This window comes from Lipomyces tetrasporus (genome assembly GCF_029532465.1).
Source record: "Lipomyces tetrasporus strain NRRL Y-64009 chromosome Unknown POJ06scaffold_4, whole genome shotgun sequence".
Taxonomy (NCBI): Eukaryota; Fungi; Ascomycota; class Lipomycetes; order Lipomycetales; family Lipomycetaceae; genus Lipomyces; species Lipomyces tetrasporus.
Window position 1 is genome coordinate 1704503 of NW_026611599.1, and position 21835 is coordinate 1726337.

General features: G+C 49.5%; 11 protein-coding genes across 11 annotated transcripts; 5 read left to right on the forward strand and 6 right to left on the reverse strand.

The window, feature by feature from the left end:
- Positions 1-964: 964 nt before the first annotated feature.
- Positions 965-2397, forward strand: POJ06DRAFT_281262 (kinase-like domain-containing protein; the record flags this gene model as incomplete). The annotated part of the gene is made up of 2 exons (XM_056189937.1): positions 965-1086; positions 1140-2397. The coding sequence occupies 2 exons, from the start codon at positions 965-967 to the stop codon at positions 2395-2397; spliced, it is 1380 nt and encodes a 459-aa protein (XP_056044977.1).
- Positions 2398-3193: 796 nt separating this feature from the next.
- On the forward strand, positions 3194-5554 carry POJ06DRAFT_300841 (WD40-repeat-containing domain protein). The gene is made up of 4 exons (XM_056190723.1): positions 3194-4104; positions 4154-4626; positions 4686-4862; positions 4918-5554. The coding sequence occupies exons 1-4, from the start codon at positions 3458-3460 to the stop codon at positions 5340-5342; spliced, it is 1722 nt and encodes a 573-aa protein (XP_056044978.1). The 5' UTR covers positions 3194-3457; the 3' UTR covers positions 5343-5554.
- Positions 5555-5557: 3 nt separating this feature from the next.
- On the reverse strand, positions 5558-6746 carry POJ06DRAFT_251759 (uncharacterized protein). Its single transcript, XM_056187439.1, has 3 exons — positions 6225-6746; positions 6108-6172; positions 5558-6048 (listed from the first exon to the last, which is right to left on the reverse strand). The coding sequence occupies exons 1-3, from the start codon at positions 6553-6555 to the stop codon at positions 5704-5706; spliced, it is 741 nt and encodes a 246-aa protein (XP_056044979.1). The 5' UTR covers positions 6556-6746; the 3' UTR covers positions 5558-5703.
- POJ06DRAFT_251761 (uncharacterized protein) lies at positions 6747-8846 on the reverse strand. Its single transcript, XM_056187440.1, has one exon. The coding sequence runs from the start codon at positions 8780-8782 to the stop codon at positions 6839-6841; it is 1944 nt and encodes a 647-aa protein (XP_056044980.1). The 5' UTR covers positions 8783-8846; the 3' UTR covers positions 6747-6838.
- Positions 8847-9523: 677 nt separating this feature from the next.
- On the reverse strand, positions 9524-10036 carry POJ06DRAFT_251762 (uncharacterized protein; the record flags this gene model as incomplete). Its single annotated transcript, XM_056187441.1, has 1 exon — positions 9524-10036. A coding segment is annotated over exon 1 (443 nt), but the record flags the coding sequence as incomplete, so codon positions are not given.
- A 167-nt stretch (positions 10037-10203) lies between these two features.
- Positions 10204-11992, forward strand: POJ06DRAFT_251764 (Glyoxalase/Bleomycin resistance protein/Dihydroxybiphenyl dioxygenase). Its single transcript, XM_056187442.1, has 4 exons — positions 10204-10658; positions 10714-11048; positions 11106-11526; positions 11578-11992. The coding sequence occupies exons 1-4, from the start codon at positions 10308-10310 to the stop codon at positions 11713-11715; spliced, it is 1245 nt and encodes a 414-aa protein (XP_056044982.1). The 5' UTR covers positions 10204-10307; the 3' UTR covers positions 11716-11992.
- Positions 11993-12046: 54 nt separating this feature from the next.
- On the forward strand, positions 12047-14358 carry POJ06DRAFT_251770 (uncharacterized protein). The gene is made up of 3 exons (XM_056187443.1): positions 12047-13317; positions 13381-13551; positions 13600-14358. Exons 1-3 carry the CDS (start codon positions 12437-12439, stop codon positions 14024-14026), a joined length of 1479 nt encoding a protein of 492 aa, XP_056044983.1. The 5' UTR covers positions 12047-12436; the 3' UTR covers positions 14027-14358.
- A 13-nt stretch (positions 14359-14371) lies between these two features.
- POJ06DRAFT_98331 (uncharacterized protein) lies at positions 14372-16147 on the reverse strand. The gene is made up of 3 exons (XM_056191859.1): positions 15778-16147; positions 15473-15712; positions 14372-15411 (listed from the first exon to the last, which is right to left on the reverse strand). Exons 1-3 carry the CDS (start codon positions 16092-16094, stop codon positions 14499-14501), a joined length of 1470 nt encoding a protein of 489 aa, XP_056044984.1. The 5' UTR covers positions 16095-16147; the 3' UTR covers positions 14372-14498.
- A 1-nt stretch (position 16148) lies between these two features.
- On the forward strand, positions 16149-17803 carry POJ06DRAFT_98327 (putative methyltransferase-domain-containing protein). The gene is made up of 4 exons (XM_056191858.1): positions 16149-16462; positions 16513-16605; positions 16666-17238; positions 17289-17803. The coding sequence occupies exons 1-4, from the start codon at positions 16289-16291 to the stop codon at positions 17544-17546; spliced, it is 1098 nt and encodes a 365-aa protein (XP_056044985.1). The 5' UTR covers positions 16149-16288; the 3' UTR covers positions 17547-17803.
- On the reverse strand, positions 17713-18633 carry POJ06DRAFT_186083 (uncharacterized protein; the record flags this gene model as incomplete). Its single annotated transcript, XM_056184773.1, has 2 exons — positions 17713-18045; positions 18103-18633. Coding segments are annotated over 2 exons (864 nt in total), but the record flags the coding sequence as incomplete, so codon positions are not given.
- Positions 18634-19846: 1213 nt separating this feature from the next.
- Positions 19847-20167, reverse strand: POJ06DRAFT_195127 (uncharacterized protein; the record flags this gene model as incomplete). The annotated part of the gene is made up of 1 exon (XM_056184983.1): positions 19847-20167. One exon carries the CDS (start codon positions 20165-20167, stop codon positions 19847-19849), a length of 321 nt encoding a protein of 106 aa, XP_056044987.1.
- Between the last annotated feature and the right edge of the window lie 1668 nt (positions 20168-21835).

The following is a 21835-nucleotide window of genomic DNA, read 5'->3' on the forward strand; positions in this document are numbered from 1 at the left end:
CACGCTACGCCTGAGCCATAGACGCTGTTACGTTCGCGCATAAAATGCGGGCCAATTTAACAATTTCTGTCTCGAGATTTTCAGTCACTTGAGCTGCCTAAAGTGCTGGGCTTATTAAGTTTGTCCAACGCGTGATGTGCAAGTCTTTAGCAGCGGGCTTGGTTTGTTTTCGCTCGAATATTGAAGTCTAAAAGCACTGTGATATACTGGCTATCCCTTCATGAAACCCCTTGATTCTGTGTTTTGCAACTGTCGTCCATCCTCCCTTCGCTTCGCAACCCAGTTCGCTCAAGCATAATATTCTTCAGCAGCTCGTAGCAGCATCTGCCACCTGCGCTGCTACTTTACTATGCAGCAGCAGCAACAATATTATTATTATTATCAGCAGCAGGCCCAACCTCCGCAGGCCCCTCAGTACCTGCAGTATCAACCGCCCCTTTACCCGCAGCAGCAGCAGCAGCAGCAGCAGCAGCAACAGCAGCAGCAGCAACAGCAGCATCAGCAGCAGTCGCAACAGTATCCTCAAGTTTTTTCATCGATCCCTCAAAACCAACCGCCATCTCCCTTCTCGTACGCAAATCAGCAACTGACAAAATATCCTTTCGTACAGCATCAACAGCCACAGACTAACAATATGTTCCTCTTCGATCGTAACAAGAACACGCAGCACCAGCAGCAAGAATTACGACAACAGCAACACCAGCAACAACAATATCAGCAGTACCAGCAAAATCAGCAATTAGCGCAGCTTCAACAGCAATTGCCTTCCCAAAGAAATCCTTTGGCCGCATCAGGCGCGAACACTGCTGCCGGGTATTCACAGTTCCCACCGCCACCGCGAAGCGGAGGTAGCACGCCTCAGTCATCGACAACCTACCTTCCTGCAACTGCTGGAAGCGCTGGTAGCGGTATGGGAAGTGCAGGGAGCATGTATTCAAATGGAAGCAACGGGAGCGATTACGTCATGTTCGAGAGAAATCCGGATCAGTTCTCAAAGCTCACACTGCAAAGGGCTGCTGCTGCGAAACTAAAATTAGAAAACTTCTATCAACTAAATGTATCACATGCGGTTGAACGGAATCAAAGGTTAGCCTATACTTTTTTTTTTTTGGTGAAGAACTTAACTGACACTTTTGCAGACGCGTTGAGCTGGAGAACAGGCTGGCCACAGAGCGAGGATCCGAGGAGCGGAAGAACCGACAACTACAGAATCTAGGAAGGAAAGAATCTACATTTTTGCGTCTGCGAAGGACTCGATTAGTACTCGATGATTTCCATACCGTAAAGGTGATTGGGAAGGGTGCATTCGGTGAAGTGCGACTAGTACAGAAGAAGGACACGGGAAAGATTTACGCTATGAAGACTCTCTTAAAGTCGGAAATGTTTAAAAAGGATCAGCTAGCTCATGTTAAAGCTGAGAGAGACGTCTTGGCAGGATCTGATTCACCATGGGTAGTTTCGCTTTATTATTCATTCCAGGATGCTCATTACCTGTACCTCATTATGGAATTCTTACCAGGTGGAGATCTGATGACCATGCTGATTAAATACGATGTGTTTTCCGAGGATATTACGCGATTCTACATGGCGGAATGCGTTCTGGCCATTGAGGCTATTCATAAATTGGGCTTCATTCATCGTGATATCAAGCCTGACAATATTCTTATTGATAAGGACGGTCATATTAAGCTGTCAGATTTTGGTCTGTCTACTGGCCTTCATCAGACTCACGATAGCAACTACTACCGAAATCTACTCGAGAAGAATCCTTCGACCGAACCTCCTCGAAATTCTATGATTCACCTTACGATTTCGAACCGACAGACGTGGCGGAAGTCGCGACGATTACTGGCTTATTCTACTGTTGGAACGCCCGATTACATTGCGCCTGAGATTTTCATTCATCAGGGATACGGTCAGGAGTGTGATTGGTGGAGTTTGGGTGCGATCATGTTCGAATGCCTTGTTGGATGGCCTCCATTTTGTTCAGAGACTCCCACTGAGACTTACAGGAAAATCTTAGCTTGGCCGGAGACGTTGTATTTTCCTGAAGAAGTGCATTTATCGCATGAAGCTGAGGATCTTATTCGTCGATTATTGACTTCAGCAGAGCAGCGGCTTGGCCGAGGTGGCGCTGAAGAAATCAAAGCTCATCCGTTTTTCGATGGCGTCGACTGGGATAGCATCCGAGAATTCAATGCGCCGTTCATTCCTAAGTTGAATTCAATCACTGATACAAGTTATTTCCCTACTGAAGATTTGGAGAGTGTTCCAGATGCCCCTGCCATTACTGCTGCGAATGCGGCGGCTACTCAGGCACAGCAGAATGGTGACGATCTCGCAAAGGAGAATCTCCCGTTTATCGGTTACACATATTCACGCTGTATGTACAAATGACCTCTGGTGGTTTGATTATTTGGATTTTGCTAACAGTATTTCCATTTTCGCTTTCAGTCGATTACCTTACGGTTAGTGGTCCTGTGTTTGTATGAGGATGATCGTGCTAACGTACAGTCTAGAGGAAAAACGCTTTGTAAATAACACGTGGTACCCGCAATTAGATGTTTGATAAGGTATTTTGGGAAATAATTAGCGAGATTGTTTGTTAGCGAATGCTTGTATGAATTTTGGGATGACTACTGTCAAGCCAGTCGATGTTAGCGTGCATTGTTAGAAATGTGTCTCGTCCTTTAACTTGCCTCAAGTTTGGTCAATATTATCGTATTAGAAGTGCCTGGACTTGACTTGAGTGATATTTTGTAATGTGAAAAGCTACCTAACCGTGTAAATAATGTGTTAGAACTAGACCTAGTTAAGTTTTCTGAACGATAATTGATCGACGAGTACAGCATTTAACTTTGAGCAACCTGCCCATACAGGTACTCCCTGGCCCAGCGATACTCCAACTGACCTACGGGGTCCTCGAACCTCCGGCAGGTCTATGCTGACTCCGAACATGTTCCTTCCTACGAAGTTCTTCTGCCTACAGTACGTACCTGCTCCGGATACGGTGCCTACCGTACCCCAACCCGCTGATGCTCACTACAAACTAAGGGGTTTGAGTAGGCTAGGGTGCATAAACGTCAAGGTGTCTTGATAGTGAAGACGCGCCAGTCAAAACAAACAAATTCGACGCGCCTCTACAAAGATTGGTCGCGTGGAATTTGTTTTAGAACCTGGCACGATATAAAAGGAGAAGCTTCCTTGTGCAACGGTTCAACATCTTGACCTACATGCTTTGTCACTGTTTTGCAGTAGCGTTAGCCATTCGTTTTTATTGATTTTTCCCGATATTTCAAATATTATAGTGGGCCAAAAATTTGGATTCTGGCCAAGGGTTGGGCCGCTGGCGCCAGTTCTTCAGCGAATTCAGAATATTGTTACGGCCTAGATAAGCACTGAAATTGAAGCATACAACTACTGTCGACCGTCAATATAACTGATTATTCCGCACTAAATGCCATTTGACATGGATACGCAGCCAACAGGACCAGGAATTCAAGAAGAATCACTACGTACTCAATTTCCAAGCGGCCACCAGCGCTGGCGCAGTAGTCCTCCATCACTCACTATTCGCACTCCGGTAGCTCGCTTTCGCAACCCAGCAATTTCGGCGCGTTCTCCTCTGTCATCAAGCTCCAGTTCGTCGTCGCCCAGTTCTTCGTCATCGCGCCGGCGAGATCGGATCCTCTCGAGCCGAGGGGCGCTTTCACCAGATCGATTTATACCGTCATCATCTTCGGTACCATTATATCATGTTGAGACTCCACCCTCGTCTGTGTCCCCCCCGGTTGTTCGTGGGCGAAGACATACGACAGCAGGCGTCAGGTCTCCGCCACAGCCGGACCCTGGTATTGCTATTGCGTCTGCGCTCGGAATTTCAAGCGGATTGGTCACACGACCTGGAAGAGTACTCAACTTTCAGAAACGACTACGAACAAACGGAGATGCTCATAGTGCGAGCGATGATGAGCGTGTCAATGAAGAGGCGTTAATGATGGTTCTGGCTGGAGCGTCGGCGAAGGGGGCAAACCACGATGTAGAAGGTCGCGCTCGCAAGTCGCAGAAAATAATGAAGAGAGTTTTAAGTTATGCACCATTTAGGTATTCTAACTTAAGTTGAAGATGGTTCTATGAACTAATTGATGTGCAGGGTTCTGGATGCCCCTGGACTGCGGGATGATTTCTACACAAACCTGCTGGCATGGTCCAGTGTCACCAATGATCTTGCAGTCGGCCTAGGGCCCGAAGTATATATATGGCAAGAAAGTACCGGTGCAGTGCTATTGCCCGAATGGAGCATGTCCCCAGTCGCATGCGTTTCTTTCGCTCCTGACGGACGAACGTTGGTTATTGGCCGCATGGATGGAGCAATTACGTGCTGGACTGTCTCTTCTCCGACATCGCGGGCGGAATTCTATCATACAGTTGGCCTGTGTTGTATAGGATGGCGACCAATCCAGACCGTAGACGGGCACGAGCCTATGTATTCGGAATTCTACGTTGGCGATGAAGTAGGCGAGATATTGCGATTCAAATTGATGTCGGAGAATGCCATGCCACGAACAGAACTCTCACCGCTGGAGCTGCTCGGTCGGACCAAAGGGCATAACCAACAGATTTGTGGTTTGTTTGTCATTGTTTGTCACGCTGAAGCTGTCGAGAGCGTCGTTGACCATGTTTAGGAATTACTTTTAATCCTTTAGGGACGCAAATGGCAGTTGGCGCCAACGACAATACATGTACAGTCTGGGACGTGACTGCCGATGGTCCTGCCGCCTCTCCTCGGTATCGATGGGATCATCGCGCAGCGGTTAAGGCGCTCGCCTATTGTCCCTGGTCGCCATCCCTACTGGCTACTGGTAACTCTAATTTCCGGACCTGGATGACTCTGGACTAATCTATACGTTTTTATAGGTGGCGGCAGTAATGACCGCACAATTAGGTTCTGGCACACAAACTCAGGCTCGCTTGTCAATTCATTCAATACTAACGCGCAGGTCACTTCACTTATCTGGTCACGCAGCACAAAAGAAATTGTGGCGACATTCGGGTACGCTAATCCAGAGCATCCTATACGGATGGCGATATACTCTTACCCAGAATGTCGACCAATAATTCAGATTCCGTGGCAGGAGGATATTCGGTGCTTGTATGCTGTGCAATCACCAGGGGGAGGTAGAGTCTGTGCCGCAGCTAGCGATGAAACTGTTCGGTTTTACGATTTTTGGGATGAAAAGGGACAAGTCCGAGTATCACATTGGGATAACGGTATTTTCGGAAGCGATATTCTAGAACTATGTGAGGGGATTGAAAAAAATCCTCTAGATGTTATAAGATGACGGGAGGGAGTTTCTGTTGTGGTGTCTTTATGCTTTGAGTTCGCTGGTTTCTGTTTTCGAGATGAGTTTCAGTTTTGGAAATATACGACGGTTTGCTACTGCTGCGGGCGCTTTGATGTTTGTGCTGTGACGTTGCTAACTAAAGACTGGTATCTACGGACGTTGCTTTCTTTTAAAATTGCATTGTTTCTCATTACCTGTGACGATCCGGAGCCTGGCGGAGTTTTACCGCTATTTGCTGGCTGTATTAATATTGCATGGCCATCTCAACGTTTGCATTGCATTTGGGATAAGAAGAGAGCCGAAAAGTTGCATGTCTATTAACCGAGAATAAATTTCTATTTACAAATATTCTATATAACTATCTCTTCCAGAACTGAAACCACTGACGTGATGAATTATTTCCGCTACTCGTACCCGTCCACTCACCACCATCTGCAACACCGGCATCCGGAGTACTTCCAAGTGCGTCCCTACTCCGCAAACTATGTTCTTCTAATTCCTGGATTGCTCGTTCTGCTTCTAAAGTATGTACCCGCCGCGGCCGTTCGAGTGCCCATTGGGTGTCGGGCAAATCCGGGGCTCCTTGTGAAGGGTCGATGACTCGCGCGAGTCTAATGCGTGCTCGCGGGTGAAGATCCATTTCCTCCCGCTCGCTGAGTCGACCAAAAAGATACTTCTTGATGCGAAGCTGGAGTCGATATGGCTGGGCCGAAGGAAACATGTTAGTTTGCATCAGCGAGGAGTCAGTTGATCAACACTTACGCCCGAAAAAATGTTGTCGTAACCGTCATTCCATCTGTAAATAAATGTCCCATACACTATAATGGCTAAATACGAGTTTAGTTCACAATCCCAATACCCCAGAAGTAGCATACTTACATCCACACAAGACAAACGAGGCATACTGTATGCCATTGGCGAATGCCTCGCCACTCCCGCGTATCTTTCGTAACACCTTTAACCTGCCGGGATACATCTCGCTTCGAGGAGCACTTCCAGGAAACGCCTGCATGCGCATCAAATTCACGAACTGTCTGTAATTCTGGTTTTCACCAGCCTTAACGCGCCAGTCTTTGGCAATAGGCCTGTTGTATTCGGATGGATAGCCTTCTGGAGGGCGAAAGTCTTCTGGGTCATAAGGATTGTAGGGAGCTCTGGGAGGACGCCAGCCTGGGGGGTTCGGTCGGCGATCATATTCTTTTGATGACATTGTGGTGGTTGTGTTAAGGTGGTGAAGGAGTACGGAGGCGAGCTCAAGCTGGGGAAAAAACTATTATCACACCGATGTACCCCTGAATTGAGGCTCAGAACGATTTGTCGGATTTGCACTATATTGATGGTCATTATTTGTCATAATTACCATTAATATCACTGCACTCATGGCCTGCTTCGCAATTTGCCATTAATTTACTACTAATACTGAAATTCAAGCGCTTGCAGGACGCTTTCGTAATTTAAACCTTCTCCGTGCGTAACAGTCACTACAGCCAAAATCATCCGGCAGGATCAGTCCAATCACAGACTGCAACAACACTACCAGGAACGCACATCTTCTCGCCCCTTCCTAATGACCAAAATCCGATTTCCGCAAACACAGAAGACCAGCCGTTAACAAGAGCAATAGGTTCTCCCGCGACCAACGCCGGAAGTTTACGACTCGATTCAATAAGAACAATCGGCTCGTCCATTGCACAGACGAGAATCCGTGCGCGGAAACACCCGCCGGCCAACACGACGCTGACTCTTTCTCCATTGCGGAGACTGCTGAACACGTGATCGAAGGCGAGGCATACTGCCCCCGTGGAGTCGCGGCGGTCGAATCTGCAGAGAACTGCTACAGCGACTTGCGGTTGAATGTCATCTGCTTCAATGATGCGTGCGCCGCGCGAGATGAATGGATTCCAGAGACGGGAAAGACGGGGGTTGGCTCCAATTGGCGGTGCTCTCGCGAGAACGTCAAATTTTAAGAGCGCTGGTTCACGAGGTAAGAGTGTGTTACTGTAGTTGGAAACAGATGTTTCCATTGAAGCTGGCATAATCTGTTTCAGGCGGACCAGCGTGAAGGAGAAATTGTCGGTAGAGCAAGGACCCATCAGATACATTTTGCTAACGCACAATTCACCCGCATGCCCAAAAACGCGCACATAGATCTCGCTGGAATCTCGACCGACACCACGAACATTAGTCGTGACGTAGAATAAGGGCATGGAAGGAGTTTTACAGTACATCATGTCGTGCTGCAGCGACCACTGTAATTCCTCCACTTGTAGGCGACGGATCGGATTTCCCAGGCGCGAAATAGCAGCTTCAGCTTCCACCGGACGAACGGGCTTGTTTTCCCGAACCGCTAGTTCACTATCGCTGCGAAGATCTATTACCAAATTCTGGTCACTATGAATATCACGATCATCGTTAACACCAGTACTCGAAGATGAGACCGCGACACTCTCCGTAAGCGCCATATTGTCGTCCTCAGCTCGAGTAGCATCTCCATTGTTCTCGTCAACGCCGTCAGCTTTCTGGTCCTCTGGCGTACCAATCGAAGCTGCTGGCTTGTTTTGACCACTCTCTCTGCTGTCCGCAGTATTGGCCCTCGACGCCATTGGGACCGGTGATTCTCTGGGAAGGTTAGAGATCGCGAGCTTTCTAGTCCGCCTGTGCGCAAACGCATCCAAATACTCATGAACACTATCCAGCTCCTCGTAATCCACAGATCCATAGACAATAGATAAGACCCCACTATTCGAAACTCCGCTCCACTCCGGATGGTGACGAGGAAGAAACTGCAGACTGTGCTCATGATACGTGACGTCGCCGTTCCATGCCCTAGCAATCGCTTGACTGATTCCGACCAATGAATCGTACTTAACACTCTGAGACCTGATTTCAGCGTCCCAGACCTTGTCAACGGAAGCCGATGACGGTCCTCGAGTCGCACTGTTGTACAATCCGTCAGCGAGTACAATGACTTTAGTGTCGAATATGCGTGCTACCCGAAATATCCGCTGTATTCCGTTGGCATCGTTGATGGCGGTATGCGTAGCACGGGTGATAATGGCATCGGGTTGCCAGAGCTGGACGGCGGCCGCCATGTGTGCTGCGTCAGTGAGCGAGAAGGCGACAGAGTGGACGGTCGTTGTTCGGGCGTGACGAGTGTAGTGCCATGTCGCTACTGTCTCTGATGCTGACGTGCGAAGAAGCTTAGGTGAGCAGGCGCTGCGGAGAATCGGCGATATGTGCTGATGTCTGACGGACTGGGGGGAGTGTAGGGCCGCGGTGGATTGCAAGGCTTTCACAAACGTGCGCGAGGCGTCGCGGAACAAAGGCGTATAAGGAAAGCTCCCGCGATTCGGAGGATCAATAACTAGCACAATCATCTTGCGATGAGGTGTAGCTGATACTGCAGGCGGCGTAAAGTAGTCTGTAGGAGTGTTCATATCTGTTTATGACTTCATGTTGTACATGGACCGAATTTGCCGCGAGAGAGCATTGAAGAAAGTACTAGTGCTATGGATGTCGTAATCGCAGACACTATGTAGGGTCACTAGTCTTCCTTGTTCGAAAATCTGGACTATCTGGGAGTTGCTATTTGAGCTAGAGACTTGGTGACTTCCTTGTGGGGCAGGCAGGGCATCCCCGTGGCGTACTTGACGTCGATCACCCCGTTTACGGCAGGGCACCCCTATTACGGACTTATTCTTCCAAAGTTCTGAGAACGAGAGTAGACATAGCGCGATAATGTCGTATTAGTGACAAAAAGGACAAGTATTTAACATCTAACAACACACAGGAGGGGAGTGACCTACATTGGTCTCCACCAACCTCGTGCTCTCCGAGAGTTGACACCTGCGCTCATTATCTAACTTCTCCTGGCAAAATCGGAGATCTAGTGAGCCGACCATCCGTAAAATACAGGCACTGCATCAATGCTGTCCATTATACTAGCTACAGTTATTGCTGCTTGTTTAAATTTTGATGCAAGGTGTCAAGATACATTGAACGGTTGAAATAAGGGAGTGGTACCTGACTTTGGGTTAGGGTAAAATTGATTTAAAAGACTGTCCAGTGCGACATGTTCGCATGCTCACCCTATTATTATAAGGGCAAAGGTCTTGTCACAAGTAGTGATAGGTTGGGACCGATGACGTCAGTGGCACCCAATCTAACTAACTATTCTAAACCCTTACCCCATGGCCAGTTCAATTAATAGCGCGATACCAAGAAGTGAACATGCCGTTCAGCCCTTCAAAATTTGGTACATTGAATCGAATTCGACTCGCATATGGCACAAGGCTGTATATCAATCGTGCTGCTGGCAACACTATCACCGAATGGCCAAAAAAAAGAAATAAAATGGAAGAAACCGGGTCAGCGCCATGTGTCTTTGGGTGTTCTGATCTGTGTGACAAGAATGCAAACAGATCCGCCGCTGACACGGCAATCAACCACCTACACACTCTCTGTCTCTTGTCGTTCCGGTATATTTCCGCCAGCTTGAATCCCACAATGTTGCATGAGCAATTCCCCTGCAGCCTGGCGCACATCCTCGCGGCTCGGTAGGCATCATCGGTGGGATCGCATGTCAACCCTGCTTGCTCGCCGCAACATTGCTTCAGATAACTAGATGTTGGATCGACGCATAACATGCATTTAGGAGTCAACTACGTAACGCGTAAGCAGTCACACTATGCACTAATGGCGGCGTCCTGTGCCACGTCCCCCCTGCCAGCAGTTCTGGTCCGGCCGGCGTTGGATCAGCGTAAACAAAACGCCCACCACACGAGTATAAGTCCATGCGTGCACTCCCATTTCTCGCTACTTCCCCTTTTTCTTTGCTCAACCAATCTATATAATTAATCCAAAATTTAATATTATCATCTACTTGTATCTTTATTTGTGCAATTTTGTTTGCATTTAGTTCATATCTTTGTCCCCTATTTGCGCGAAAAGTCAATCTCAGTAATGTCGTCCGGCACGTCCGCTGGTACCAGGAAAACCATGGACCAGCAACCACAGATTGCGGAGAAAATGCCAGAGCATCTGGCTGAGAAGATTCTTCGCTTCCACAGCATTACCTTCGCCTGCTCCAACAGCAAGCTCATGGCGGAGTATCACACCGGACGCATGGGATTCCGTCCGATTGCCCGTCGAGAGATGAACAAGAACACAAACCGCGGTGTGCGTGCCGAAGTTGTCAAGAATGGCAACTGCGTGCTTGCTTTTATTGCGCCTATTGCACCAATTGATAATACGGCAATTGTGATGTCAGACTCGGATCGCGAAGAGGCAGAACGAATCGTGAACCACATCTCTGTAAGATCACTGAAGGGTTGCATTGCCAGGAGCAGAAACTAAATTGAGACAACAGAGACACGGAGATTCGGTCATGGACGTCGCATTTGTTTGTGAAGACGTCAGGGAGGTGTTTGCCTGGGCTGTTAATCACGGTGCGCAATCCATTTTGAAGCCAACTAGGTTCCAGGACAACTACGGCAGCGCAGTCATCGCAACAGTCACGGCTTTCGGCCATGTCACCCATACCTTCATTGAGAAAGACAAGTATCTCGGTGCGTACTTGCCAGGATATGTTCCCGTTGACTACAACGACCCAATCAATAAGGTATATGACTCCGTCCCAATAATGGAAATTGACCATGTCGTTGGCAATCAGTATGCGGGTCAGATGGAAAATGTTTGCAATTTGCAAGTACTCCATTGCGAAATGTGATATCGCTGAGGCTAGCTAACCAACTCATGCAGCTATCGGAAGGCATTTGGATTCCACCAGTTCGTATCGGAAGATGATTACAATGTCCAGACGGAGTTTTCGGCACTGAAATCGACAGTGATGGCAAATCCCAATAATTGTGTCAAAATGCCAATCAACGAACCGGCCAAAGGAAAACGTCTGTCCCAAATTGAAGAGTATCTCCGCTACAACAACGGACCCGGTGTGCAGCACATTGCGCTCCGCACTCCTAATATCATCAAGTGCGTTGACGAGATGAAGAAGCGTGGTGTCGAGTTCATTGATGTCCCAAAGGAGTACTATACCGATCTCCGTGAGCGCTTGACAAGCAGCAATGCACCAAGAATTAAGGAAGATCTCGCCAAGCTTGAAGATTTAGGCATTCTCGTTGATTACGACAAGGATGGCTACCTCTTGCAATTGTTCGTCAAGGTATGTACGTTTTAGTGAAAGACAGATGACAGAGAGCTAACAGACGAATAGGAGCACGTATCGAACCGGCCCACATCATTCTATGAGATTATCCAGCGCGAAGGTTCCGAGGGATTTGGGGGTGGAAATTTCAAGGCTTTGTTCGAAGCCGTTGAGCGCGAGCAGCTGAAACGTGGCAACTTGGCCTAGTTCTTGGTGGCAGTATAGTGAAAAGGTTTTTTGTATTTGTCAGTGCTATTGATGTGAAATACTAGTCGTACTGTGAATAATTTTTTCCCTTTTAATACTGAGTGACTTTTATTGGAATTGAACAGTTCTTCAATCGTTACACATTATTGACAGGAGCAAACACGCAGAAATACATCAAATTGTAAGATGAGTCATCGGCAGGATCACGATAGCATCTGCCACCGGACTGGTCTGCCAAATGGCGTCGAAGTGCGTGGTGAGACCCGGATTGGCCCGCGATATCGAAGATGGCGTCATGCGACGCCGCGCCGTAACAGCCGACCACTGCCCACGCCCCGCTGCATGGCACCAGCCACAACAAGGAGGCAATCGCGACCTGTATAATTGGATTTTAGCGACAACAGGCTGCAATTGATTTCATTATATATCAGGTGAATCAAATAGCGCACTCTGTGAAATACGATATACTCATCTGCTGCTGTGGCCATTTACTGCGCAGCTGTTCTCCACATCGCCGGGATCAGTCGCGATCGTCACAACTTCCCTATCGAATCGTGACCTCTCTCACATCTTGTGGTTGTGATAGCCAGCAACCGAGGACAGATTGCCCGATTGCTGCCAATCGACGAGTAGGCATCAACCAAACTACCCTATCCTGCGTTCACCAGTCTGTGAGATCGTTTACAGCTGTCCCGAGTGAGTCTGAAGCTCCACATTCAAGATGGAGAAACCACCACAAGCGCCGCCCGTGGCGCCAGCGTCAGCAGGCGCGAACTTGATTCCACCGCGTTCGCCATCGTCACCTAACACGACCCGAGGCCGGGCACGCTCGTCCTCAATCGCGGACTTACTCGCGACTCCGCCGCCGGTCAAACCCGATCCCGCAGGCCGACCTCCCGTGGCCGAGGACTGGCAGACCGTGAAACTGGGAAGTCTGGTGCAGAACGACAAACTGGTCTCGATCACCGGGGACATCGCTGTCGAAGCCGCGTACGACGAGCTGATTCAGCATAATTTTACGTCTTTGCCTGTTTTGATCACCCCTGGGATCGACGTCACCCAGGCTGAGAGTTTTGATTATTCAGACATTTCGGCGTTGTTACTTTTAGTCATGGGCCATTTGAAACCTCAAAGCGGAAGCGTCGTGTCGGACGAGTTGGAGGAAATGGTACATAAAGCGCGTGCTGGGTTCGATGTGCCTGTGTCGTTCGTTCTCGGCTTGAGTCCCAAGGATCCGTTCATCACATTGCAGGAGTCCGAAACCGTCTTGACGGCGGTAGAGTACTTTGGTCGCGGTTTACACAGGTTATTAGTTACTGATGATGCCGAACGGGAAGTTAAAGGACTGTTGAGTCAGAGACGCCTGGTCACGTATTTGTGGGATAACGCACGACGGTTCCCAAGCTTGGAGCCGCTTTTTCAGATGTCCCTGCAGGAACTTGGGATTGGCTCGAATTCTGTGATTTCGATCGCCGGAGATAAACTCGTCATTGAGGCATTGGAGAAGATGCATAACGAGTCTGTTTCCTCACTGGCAGTTGTCGATTCAGATCGTAATTTACTGGGAAATATCTCCATTGTGGATGTAAAGCATCTCACAAAGTAAGCCTGCGCCATTGCCCCTTGGTTTACTTGGATTGTTTATGAGAATATTGACTTTAATAGATCGACTTCCGCGCATCTGCTTCAAGCTACCTGCTTGCAGTTTTTGACTGTCATTTTGACCGACCGGGGACTCGAGAACGGCGGCAAGGACTCGTATCCTGTTTTTCATGTCACCCCGCTTTCAACTCTTGCTCATACCATTGCCAAGCTTGTCGCTACAAAGTCTCACAGGTATGGATAACCTTATGGGAACTCGAAATGGAGACTAATGCTGATTAGAATGTGGATTGTGCAAGCGCCAAATCACCAGACCTTTTCACCTCCATCAACCCCGTCATCTGGCACACCTACCCCGGCACCAGCATCACTGGCCACATCTCCGCACTCACAGCAGCAGTCTCCCGCGTCTCCATCTCTCATGCCAGTCTCCCCGCCAACTCAGTATTCTGCCACCCGGGGTCTCGGTGGTAAACTGACCGGCGTGATCTCACTAACCGACATTCTATCGCTCCTCGCTAAGTCAGCCGGCAGGGGCGATGTCGACCCATCTGAAGCCCGACGAGAGCGCAGAAGAAGCTCGTCGAGCAGTGTGCGCTCATTCACACTTGATAGCAACACTGTCGCGGCTGCGGCGCGGCGAAGTATTTCTATTGAAAGGTCGCCTTACGTCGGCAGAGGTTCAATTGACCGGGGTTCTAGAAGGTGACGAGTAGGTTAGCAAATTAGTTCTGACTTGCATGGTCGTTCGATAGGAAGGTTTATGAGGGTATATTTGAAGACTTGGAATTAATACCGCGAACGACATCGAGAATATTCTGGAAACGATTTTTGCGCTCTTTTGACGAGTTGACTGCGGTCGCTTTTCCGCAACAACTTGTAATAGTTTTGGGCAATTTTGCTCCATTCTCGTGGTCATTTGGACACGTCATTTGAGATGGTGTTGTTTTATGTTCGTTTAAATCGTGTCATGTCATCCGTTATATCGCAGTTTGTGTCAGAGTTGGAATGATGTAATATAAAAGAAGATTTGTTAATAGTCAGTAAATCAATTCTTTTTGATCAACAGTACAGCCGCCCTATGATACACGCCACAAATTCTACAGACATGCGCGTAGAAATATCGAGTCAAGCGCTTAAATCCGTCCAAGATGCTTGTCTTCGAAACCGTCAATAGAATATCAGTCTATGCGCGACAAATCTTCCAAAAAGGCCACCTCAGTGACGTTAGTCTCTTTCCGCCAATTATCGAAATCCCGAGCTTTTGTCTTGCCCTTATTACTAGTTGCCGCATGGTCGAGACTCCATTTTCGTTTATTATTCCCGTTGCCTAAACTCCGGGTTTGTTTCTTATTGGCTTTCAATGTATTTCCCTCATCGCAGCTGCTTTCGTGACCGATAGTGACCTGTGAAGGATCATATTTCGGTTTCCAGAACTCGTCTAGATTGACTTGCTGAAACGGAAAGGGGGGAATCTGGAGACTGCGGTTGGACGGATTTTCACAGTCGACCGCTTCTGCAATTACGACGACTGGTCTTCTTCGTTTGACTACATTAGTTGGATCGATTATCTTGTCTCTAGAGGTACTGTCGAGCTCCGCCATCTCTACCGCAGATTTTTCCTGATCGGCCGTACTAGATTGTGCTTTCAATTCTTGCTCAACTTCGTCTTTAACGGGAATTGCCTGAAGGCTAACGTCTCGTTTCTTGCGCTGCGGTGTAGCGACTTTCACGACCTGTGATATTGCTGAAAGAGCACTTTGAATCTGCGACCCAATCCTGTCCACAATACTCAATCCCTTAGACGTATAACGTTCTGGTGCTTCGTGATCATCTTCGTCACCCGTAGTTTCACGTTCTTCTTCTTCTACCGGGTTAAATCTCTCGGATGTAGTTGGCTCGTCCGAAACGACAACCAATTTTTCCGCCCGGCCGAGCAGCTCAGACCTAACTTTCTCTAACTTCTCCTCCTCTAACCGCCTCTGAGCAGCTCTGGCCCTCCGACGCCGGGCATTTCTGCTTTTCGTTGCCACTGAGCCTTCGAATGGCGCGGACCGCACCCTGGTAACATCCTCGACTGTGGGAGTTGCGGGCCTGCGTTAGTATGTTAGCAAGTAGATTCATGCATTTCGATGATACAGATGATCCTACGTACCGAGGTAATGCGCCGCCGTCTTCTACCTCGACTTTCCGCCGTTTTGCGTCACTCTCGGGGGAAACGGCGGCCGACAGTTCATGTCCATGATCGCCCTCGTCTCGCACACGCTTGCGTCCAACAGTCGAGTTGGTCCCATTAAGTCTCAACAAATTGCCGGCCGGGCGCGGATACGTTAACGTCTCTAGGCAAGCTAATTTCGGAAGCGAGAGTATGTTCTCGTCCTCAAGCTTTCGAATACTGGAGAAATTGCCGGTTAGGTCTTTTGCAAATATAGATGCACCGCAGCAATAGAGCATACGTACATGACGTGATCTTCGTCGCGAAGTGAATCCGCGACTAAATGCCACAAACAAAAACTCCAACCGTCTGCTGTCTCGCAGCCATAGTCGACGGGACGGAACAGTTCATCCGTATGCTGACCATCATCCGGAAATTGAAGTGCGTTGTTATACCGTTCGAGTTCGTGAGGTTCGTGGAAAAAGCCGGGGAAATTCTGGTGGATGGTGTAGACTAAATCGAGGATTGTTGGTGACGAGGAGAGGAATGCTGGGGGAAGTGGGTAGATTATTCGAAAAGGATCTGGCGAGCTGGGTGAGAGGAGTGTTAGTCTTAGACGCATTGTCGCTGGATATAAAGAAGACGTTGAATATTATTAATTAGTAAATGCTCGATTTTAAGTAGCAGCCTACATAGTCGAAATTTCATTTCGGAGCGAGGTTACCCCTGACCTTCTCGGAGAACACTTACAACAGGGACTACGACAATACAACTCCTCCCTGACCAACAAGTGGTACGCAAACCGACCTCTTCCAAATGCCGTCGCTCAGAAAAGAAACAATATCTTTTATCACCCGCCAATTCCTACAACAAGTACCTGTCAGATCATTCCAATTCGCCCTTCCATCCGTCGCGTCGAGGGCAAAGTCCGAGCACGAGAAATATGAAATCCTTTGTGACCTGGAAGTCCAGCATGAGCTTTACTTCGAGGTATTTTTGCCAAATAATAATTGGGAGGAATTGAGAACTGAGATTATTAGCTATGCCAGCCGCGTAGTTGGTTCGAGCCACCTTCTAGCGAGTATATCACTGCCTTTGTTAAGAAAATAGTCCTCCTTTTAGAACACCTAAAAGTACGTGCCGCGCTATATCTTAATCGAATCAACCATTTTGCCTGACAAGTACAAGTACAGGTCGATATAGACAGCGACATGATATGCTACATGCTCTCAGCAATTGGGAATACCGACAGCCATGGTTATTTCAGAGCAACTTCGACTCCGCAATTCGGCCCGGTAACGTACTTACTGGACGAACACGTCCGCTTTGACGACGAGCCCAACGACAGTATAACGATCCAGGAAAGCAGAAGCCTTATTTCTGGATTCGGCACGACAGGGAATAGAACATGGGAAGCCGCGCTCGCGTTGGGTGAGTATATCCTTTCGCAGCGACAACTAGAGCACCGAGAGGTCGATGTCGCTGGAAAGCGGATCCTAGAAGTAGGTGCCGGGACGGGGTTTGTGAGTATGCTGTGCGGCAAGCTCGGGGCAGCTAAAGTCTTTGCGACGGACGGGGATGACGTCGTCGTGTTGAGATTACGGCAGAATATCGAGGCCAACATACTCGGCAATGTCGTCGAAACTCGCGTATACAAGTGGGGAAACAGCAGCGGCGAAGATACAGGGCATGCGCTTGAGCGGGAAAGTCGGGAGGCAGATTACAAATGGACTGATCCCGTTGATCTCATTTTAGGAGCTGATATCGTACGTTGTAGCCTGTGCGGTTGTATTATGGAAGAAGCTAATATACCCAGACATTTGACGCCGAAATATGCGAGCTTTTGGTCGCGTCTCTAGATACTCTCATTACCGAAAATCCGTCCGCGCAAGTCGTCATCAGCGCGACCGTCCGCAGCGCCGAGACTAACGGCACATTCGAAAAATTGCTGGACAAGAGTAAGATCGCATACACCTGGATCCCAGCGCCGAGCGACCCCAAACTCCTATTCTACAATGAAATATCGAGTATTCGGATATACTCTTTGCATCGGTCGCCTACGTACACGCATTAGCCCTCTCGGGCCAGAAATCCGCGCCAGTCTCTGTGTTCATGGCGTTTGCGACGCGTTTCAATGCGTCTTGAACTTCGGGTCTACTCCGTAACTTCAAGTCAACCAGATGCTGCTGCAACCGCTCCTTGAAATACGGCTCGCCCCCGACGACCATTGTTGGCTGTAATCCTAAAAACGGTCGCGTCTGTGCCATGAATGCGGACGTGGCTTCTGTGCTGATCACGTCGGTTACTTTTGCGAGTCTTGCAATCATGGTCTTCATTACGTCTTGTTGCTCGCGGATGAGTTTGATGGATGGCTCGGGTGGGTCGGGGCACAGGACTGGACCCAATTGTGCGGCAGCGATAGAGAGCGTGATCAGTAGTGACCGGGAAAGATCGATTAGCTCGCGGATGGTGAATGGGTACGGCGAATACATTGCCACGAATTCTTGTATACCGGTGCGCGTGATGAGGTGCAATTCGATCAGAAATTCGGCGAAGAGGGCAACATATCTCCACTGCCAAATCACCCATTAGCCATTGCTGCCAAATCGAAATCGTAGACGGACACTCACATAACTGCCAAACGCGCTTTGTCGAAACAGTGATAGCACAACCATCACCACAAAACTAAAAACGTACTGCGGAACCGAGGCTTGGATGCCGCGCATGACATACTCGACCTCGGACTTGCCCTCCGGCCACGACAACGCCGCCATGCCGAACCTATCGTACGCGAATCTTCGCACCGGCGAAGTCAACGTCTCGGACGCGAGCTTCAGCGCAATAAAAACGTCATCGCTGCCGGTGCCTTTATCTGGGTGCGAAAGAACGCTGAGGTTCCTGAATCGCCTGCGCACGCTCTTGTCGTCGACATCGATCGGCACGCCCAACAAGGAGTAGAAATTGCCTGCCCCGACAATGCCCGTGACGGACGTGTAGGTCGTGTAGATGAGATACCCGATGATCACGACCGCGTACGAGATGCGCTGGTGCCGTCTGTATGTCGGACTGCCGGGGCGCGGGGCGGCGTTTGCGGCTGGGTAGAATAATTGGTAGTATCCCATTTGTAGCGCCGTCGAGACGCCACGCGGGACTACTAGCCAAGCGAGGTAGCTTCCGAGTTGGTTTACTGACATGTCTTTTGGCGGATTTCTTGGTTGAAATTCCTAGCGAGTTGTGGGTGCATGCTTGGTCAAGTCGAGGTTAGAACAGCCCTAACCCGCGACGTTGTACAAACCACGCGGCGGCATCAACTATCCCTACCTACAATGTCTACGAGTTGGCATCTTGTAATAAAAAGTCCTCCGAATTCTTTCCAGATATCCAACACGCCGATGTTCGTTATCGAAATGCAGGCATCGTGACTAAAACGTAGCGAATTGATATATATATGATAGGCAATGGTTTGCTCGATTACATATAGTGCATACTCTGTTAGCATCATCGTTGTTAAATGTCCTTCGGTGTCCCAATGATTCTTCAAATATTCCTCACTCGTTCTCTCGTCGTTTCGGTTGTTCTCAAACGACCTGCTGGGCATAAATGCGAGCTACGTCACCTTGGAGGCTTGCGTGTTGGGTATATAGTCCTTCAGTAAAAGCCCATGTGTTTATATCTTCACGGATTGGTCAACCGCACAAGTGAAAATCTCCAGTGCAAGGCCAGGTCCGACAAGTCCGACCTCACAGAGCATTCGACATGCAACATCGATCAAAATTCAGGTCCGACGCACGCGCGCTCTGCCATCTAGATTTACTCAGGTCTGCGGGTTAGGTCTTTTTGCGTGGACTTGTCGTTCACTAGCTCGTTGAACCGCTCACAGCTCCGACCACTCGATTACAATTTGCCCGACCATGCGATCAGCGACTGGACTCTAACGATATATATACAGGGGAGAATGTACTCTACACATATTGTGTACGTAGGTTGCTTACTGAGCCTATTCCGCATCTTTCCGCAGCAACGAAACTTCTGTGCACCACTGACCTGCAAATTAAGATCTCTATTGACTCTAGTACTCGACCATTGACATCTGATATCACGAATCTCCATATACAGTCCCACAATATTCCCTGAATTTTCGAATTCATATCACATCAAATAAATTTCAACTCGACAAATGCAAATCAATAGACCCAGTCCAAACGCTAAAACAAATGATATTTTAAAAAATCACAAACGAGTTCGCACAAATGTATTACATAAGAAGGAAATTTTGAAAGAACACCCAAGTCTGCAAATAATATGACACCGAAAAGAGTACCCACCAACGCACAAATGAGACGTATATGTGAACAAGTATAAAACCATTTAATATTATGCCGTTTCTTCGGATCCAGCCGAAGTTTGAGTGTCGTGTTTATTCTGGTCCCACGGGATCTTGGCCTCGCGCACGGCCATAAAAATTTTGAGCATTTTCCTTCTCGCACCGAGGGCCGACACACCCCGATCAACGAGCTGGTCCTCAGATAGCTGGACTAGATCTTCCCATTTTAAATCTTTGAGATTTTCGGTGTATTTGTGCAACCGCAGACTGCGGAGCCATGCAGGGATGTCGTTCAGAAGCGCATTGTCAGGAATCTGGGACGACGAGTCTCTGGGCTGAGATGTTGCGCTTCCTGCGCGGAAAGTTGCCATGGAGGAATTCTTCGATGTCGACTTAGATGATGAGGAGCTACTAGTCGTACTTGCTGTCGATGGCGACGGCGATGGAGACGGGCGTCCCCGCTGAAATGGCTGTGACTGCTGCGTCGATTGTGCCGGCGCTGTCGGCATAGGCGACGACGCGACGGTGGCGGACAGTGGTGACGACGACATGTTGTACCAGTCTGAGAACGGCGAAGAGCCGATTCCAAAGCCAAGACTTAGGCTGGGGAACTCAAACGACGGGGACTGTGGCTTGGCTGGGGTATGCGGCTTCAGTTGGAATGACGCCGGACTGGAAACGAGCGACGACGGGGCTTGGACCGGCTGTTGAGGCTGCCACTTCCGGCCCCTCGAGCAAGACACAAACGGAGACGATGAAGTCGCAGGCGACGGGGTCATGAAGGCCTGCTGCTGGACCGACGGCGGCCTGTAGTTTGGCGTGATTTGTGCTGGCACCGGGACAACTTGACCCGCCTCATTGTACATCATCGGGCCGAACGGCGACGAAGATAGTGGCGACGATGCCGCAGGGGACATCCCAGCCTGCCCCAATAGATTCTTTCGTCTGAATTTTCGCACGTCGGAGTCGAGCAAGATGCGATTGTTTACTGTCGACAAAGCCGCCAGTTTCATTGCAGTCGCATTAGCAATAATCTCTGCATTGGCAAGCGTAGTCTGCGCATCAAGCGACGCACTTGCCGGTGCAGATGTCGAGCCGGACGCAAACTTCGAAACTGGAGTGTTCCTCATGCTAGCCCAATTTGCGGTGACCGACGACGGCGAGGATGATGACGCGGACAACGTGAACGTTGTAGACACCGGCGCCGCCGACGATCTGTTCGAGCTTCCAGAGCTCGACGAAAAGTCGAGATCTACAGAAGGCGGACGGCCGGCCGACTTTTCGGATCCGATAGGTGAGATCGCACGAGCTCCGCCAGCGGATGCATGCTCGTCGAGAGTGGCTTCCTGGTCACTCTCGTCCTCGTACCGCGAGAGGCCAGTCACGCTCGCGCGCTTGGTCTCCTGCATCGGCTGCTGCTGGGACCGCTTGACGCCAACCGCAACTCGCGACTCGGAGTCGAGCATGCGCACCATGGCGGGATCGAGACGCTTCATTTCCATCTGCCGCAGGACCGAGATAAAAAACCGGATCTGTACCTGGGTCGTGTGCTGGAGTAAGGTGTAGAGTGCGGCAGTTCGTTCTGGCTCGGACAGCACGCATGAGAACCACGTCTCGATAGCATTTAGCTCCGACTTGAACGGGTTGCCGGACGACGAGGACGCGGACGTTGAGTTGGAAGGTGACGTTGGCGACGCGGACGACGCGGACGACGCGGCTGTCAGGGCGCCCAGAGTGCCTTCGTAGTTTTCGAGCTCGGAGAGCCACTGCTCTGCCAGAAAATTCATATGCTCAGGATCTTCCGCATCTGCCCCGCCGTCGTCGGGGCGAATATCGTGACGCATTCGGAGCGCACTGGGAATGCTGCTGCGGGTGTTCATAACGGCGGCGTGCTGCGGATACCTTCGGGCAGGGATGCGGTTGTTGTTGTTCACGGATGCGGCCGATGGGGTTGACTGGTTGAAGATGACATCGGAGGTCGGGCGCGCACGTGAAGCTAGCGGTGACGAGAACGAGGAGAACTCAGCGGACGCGCGTGC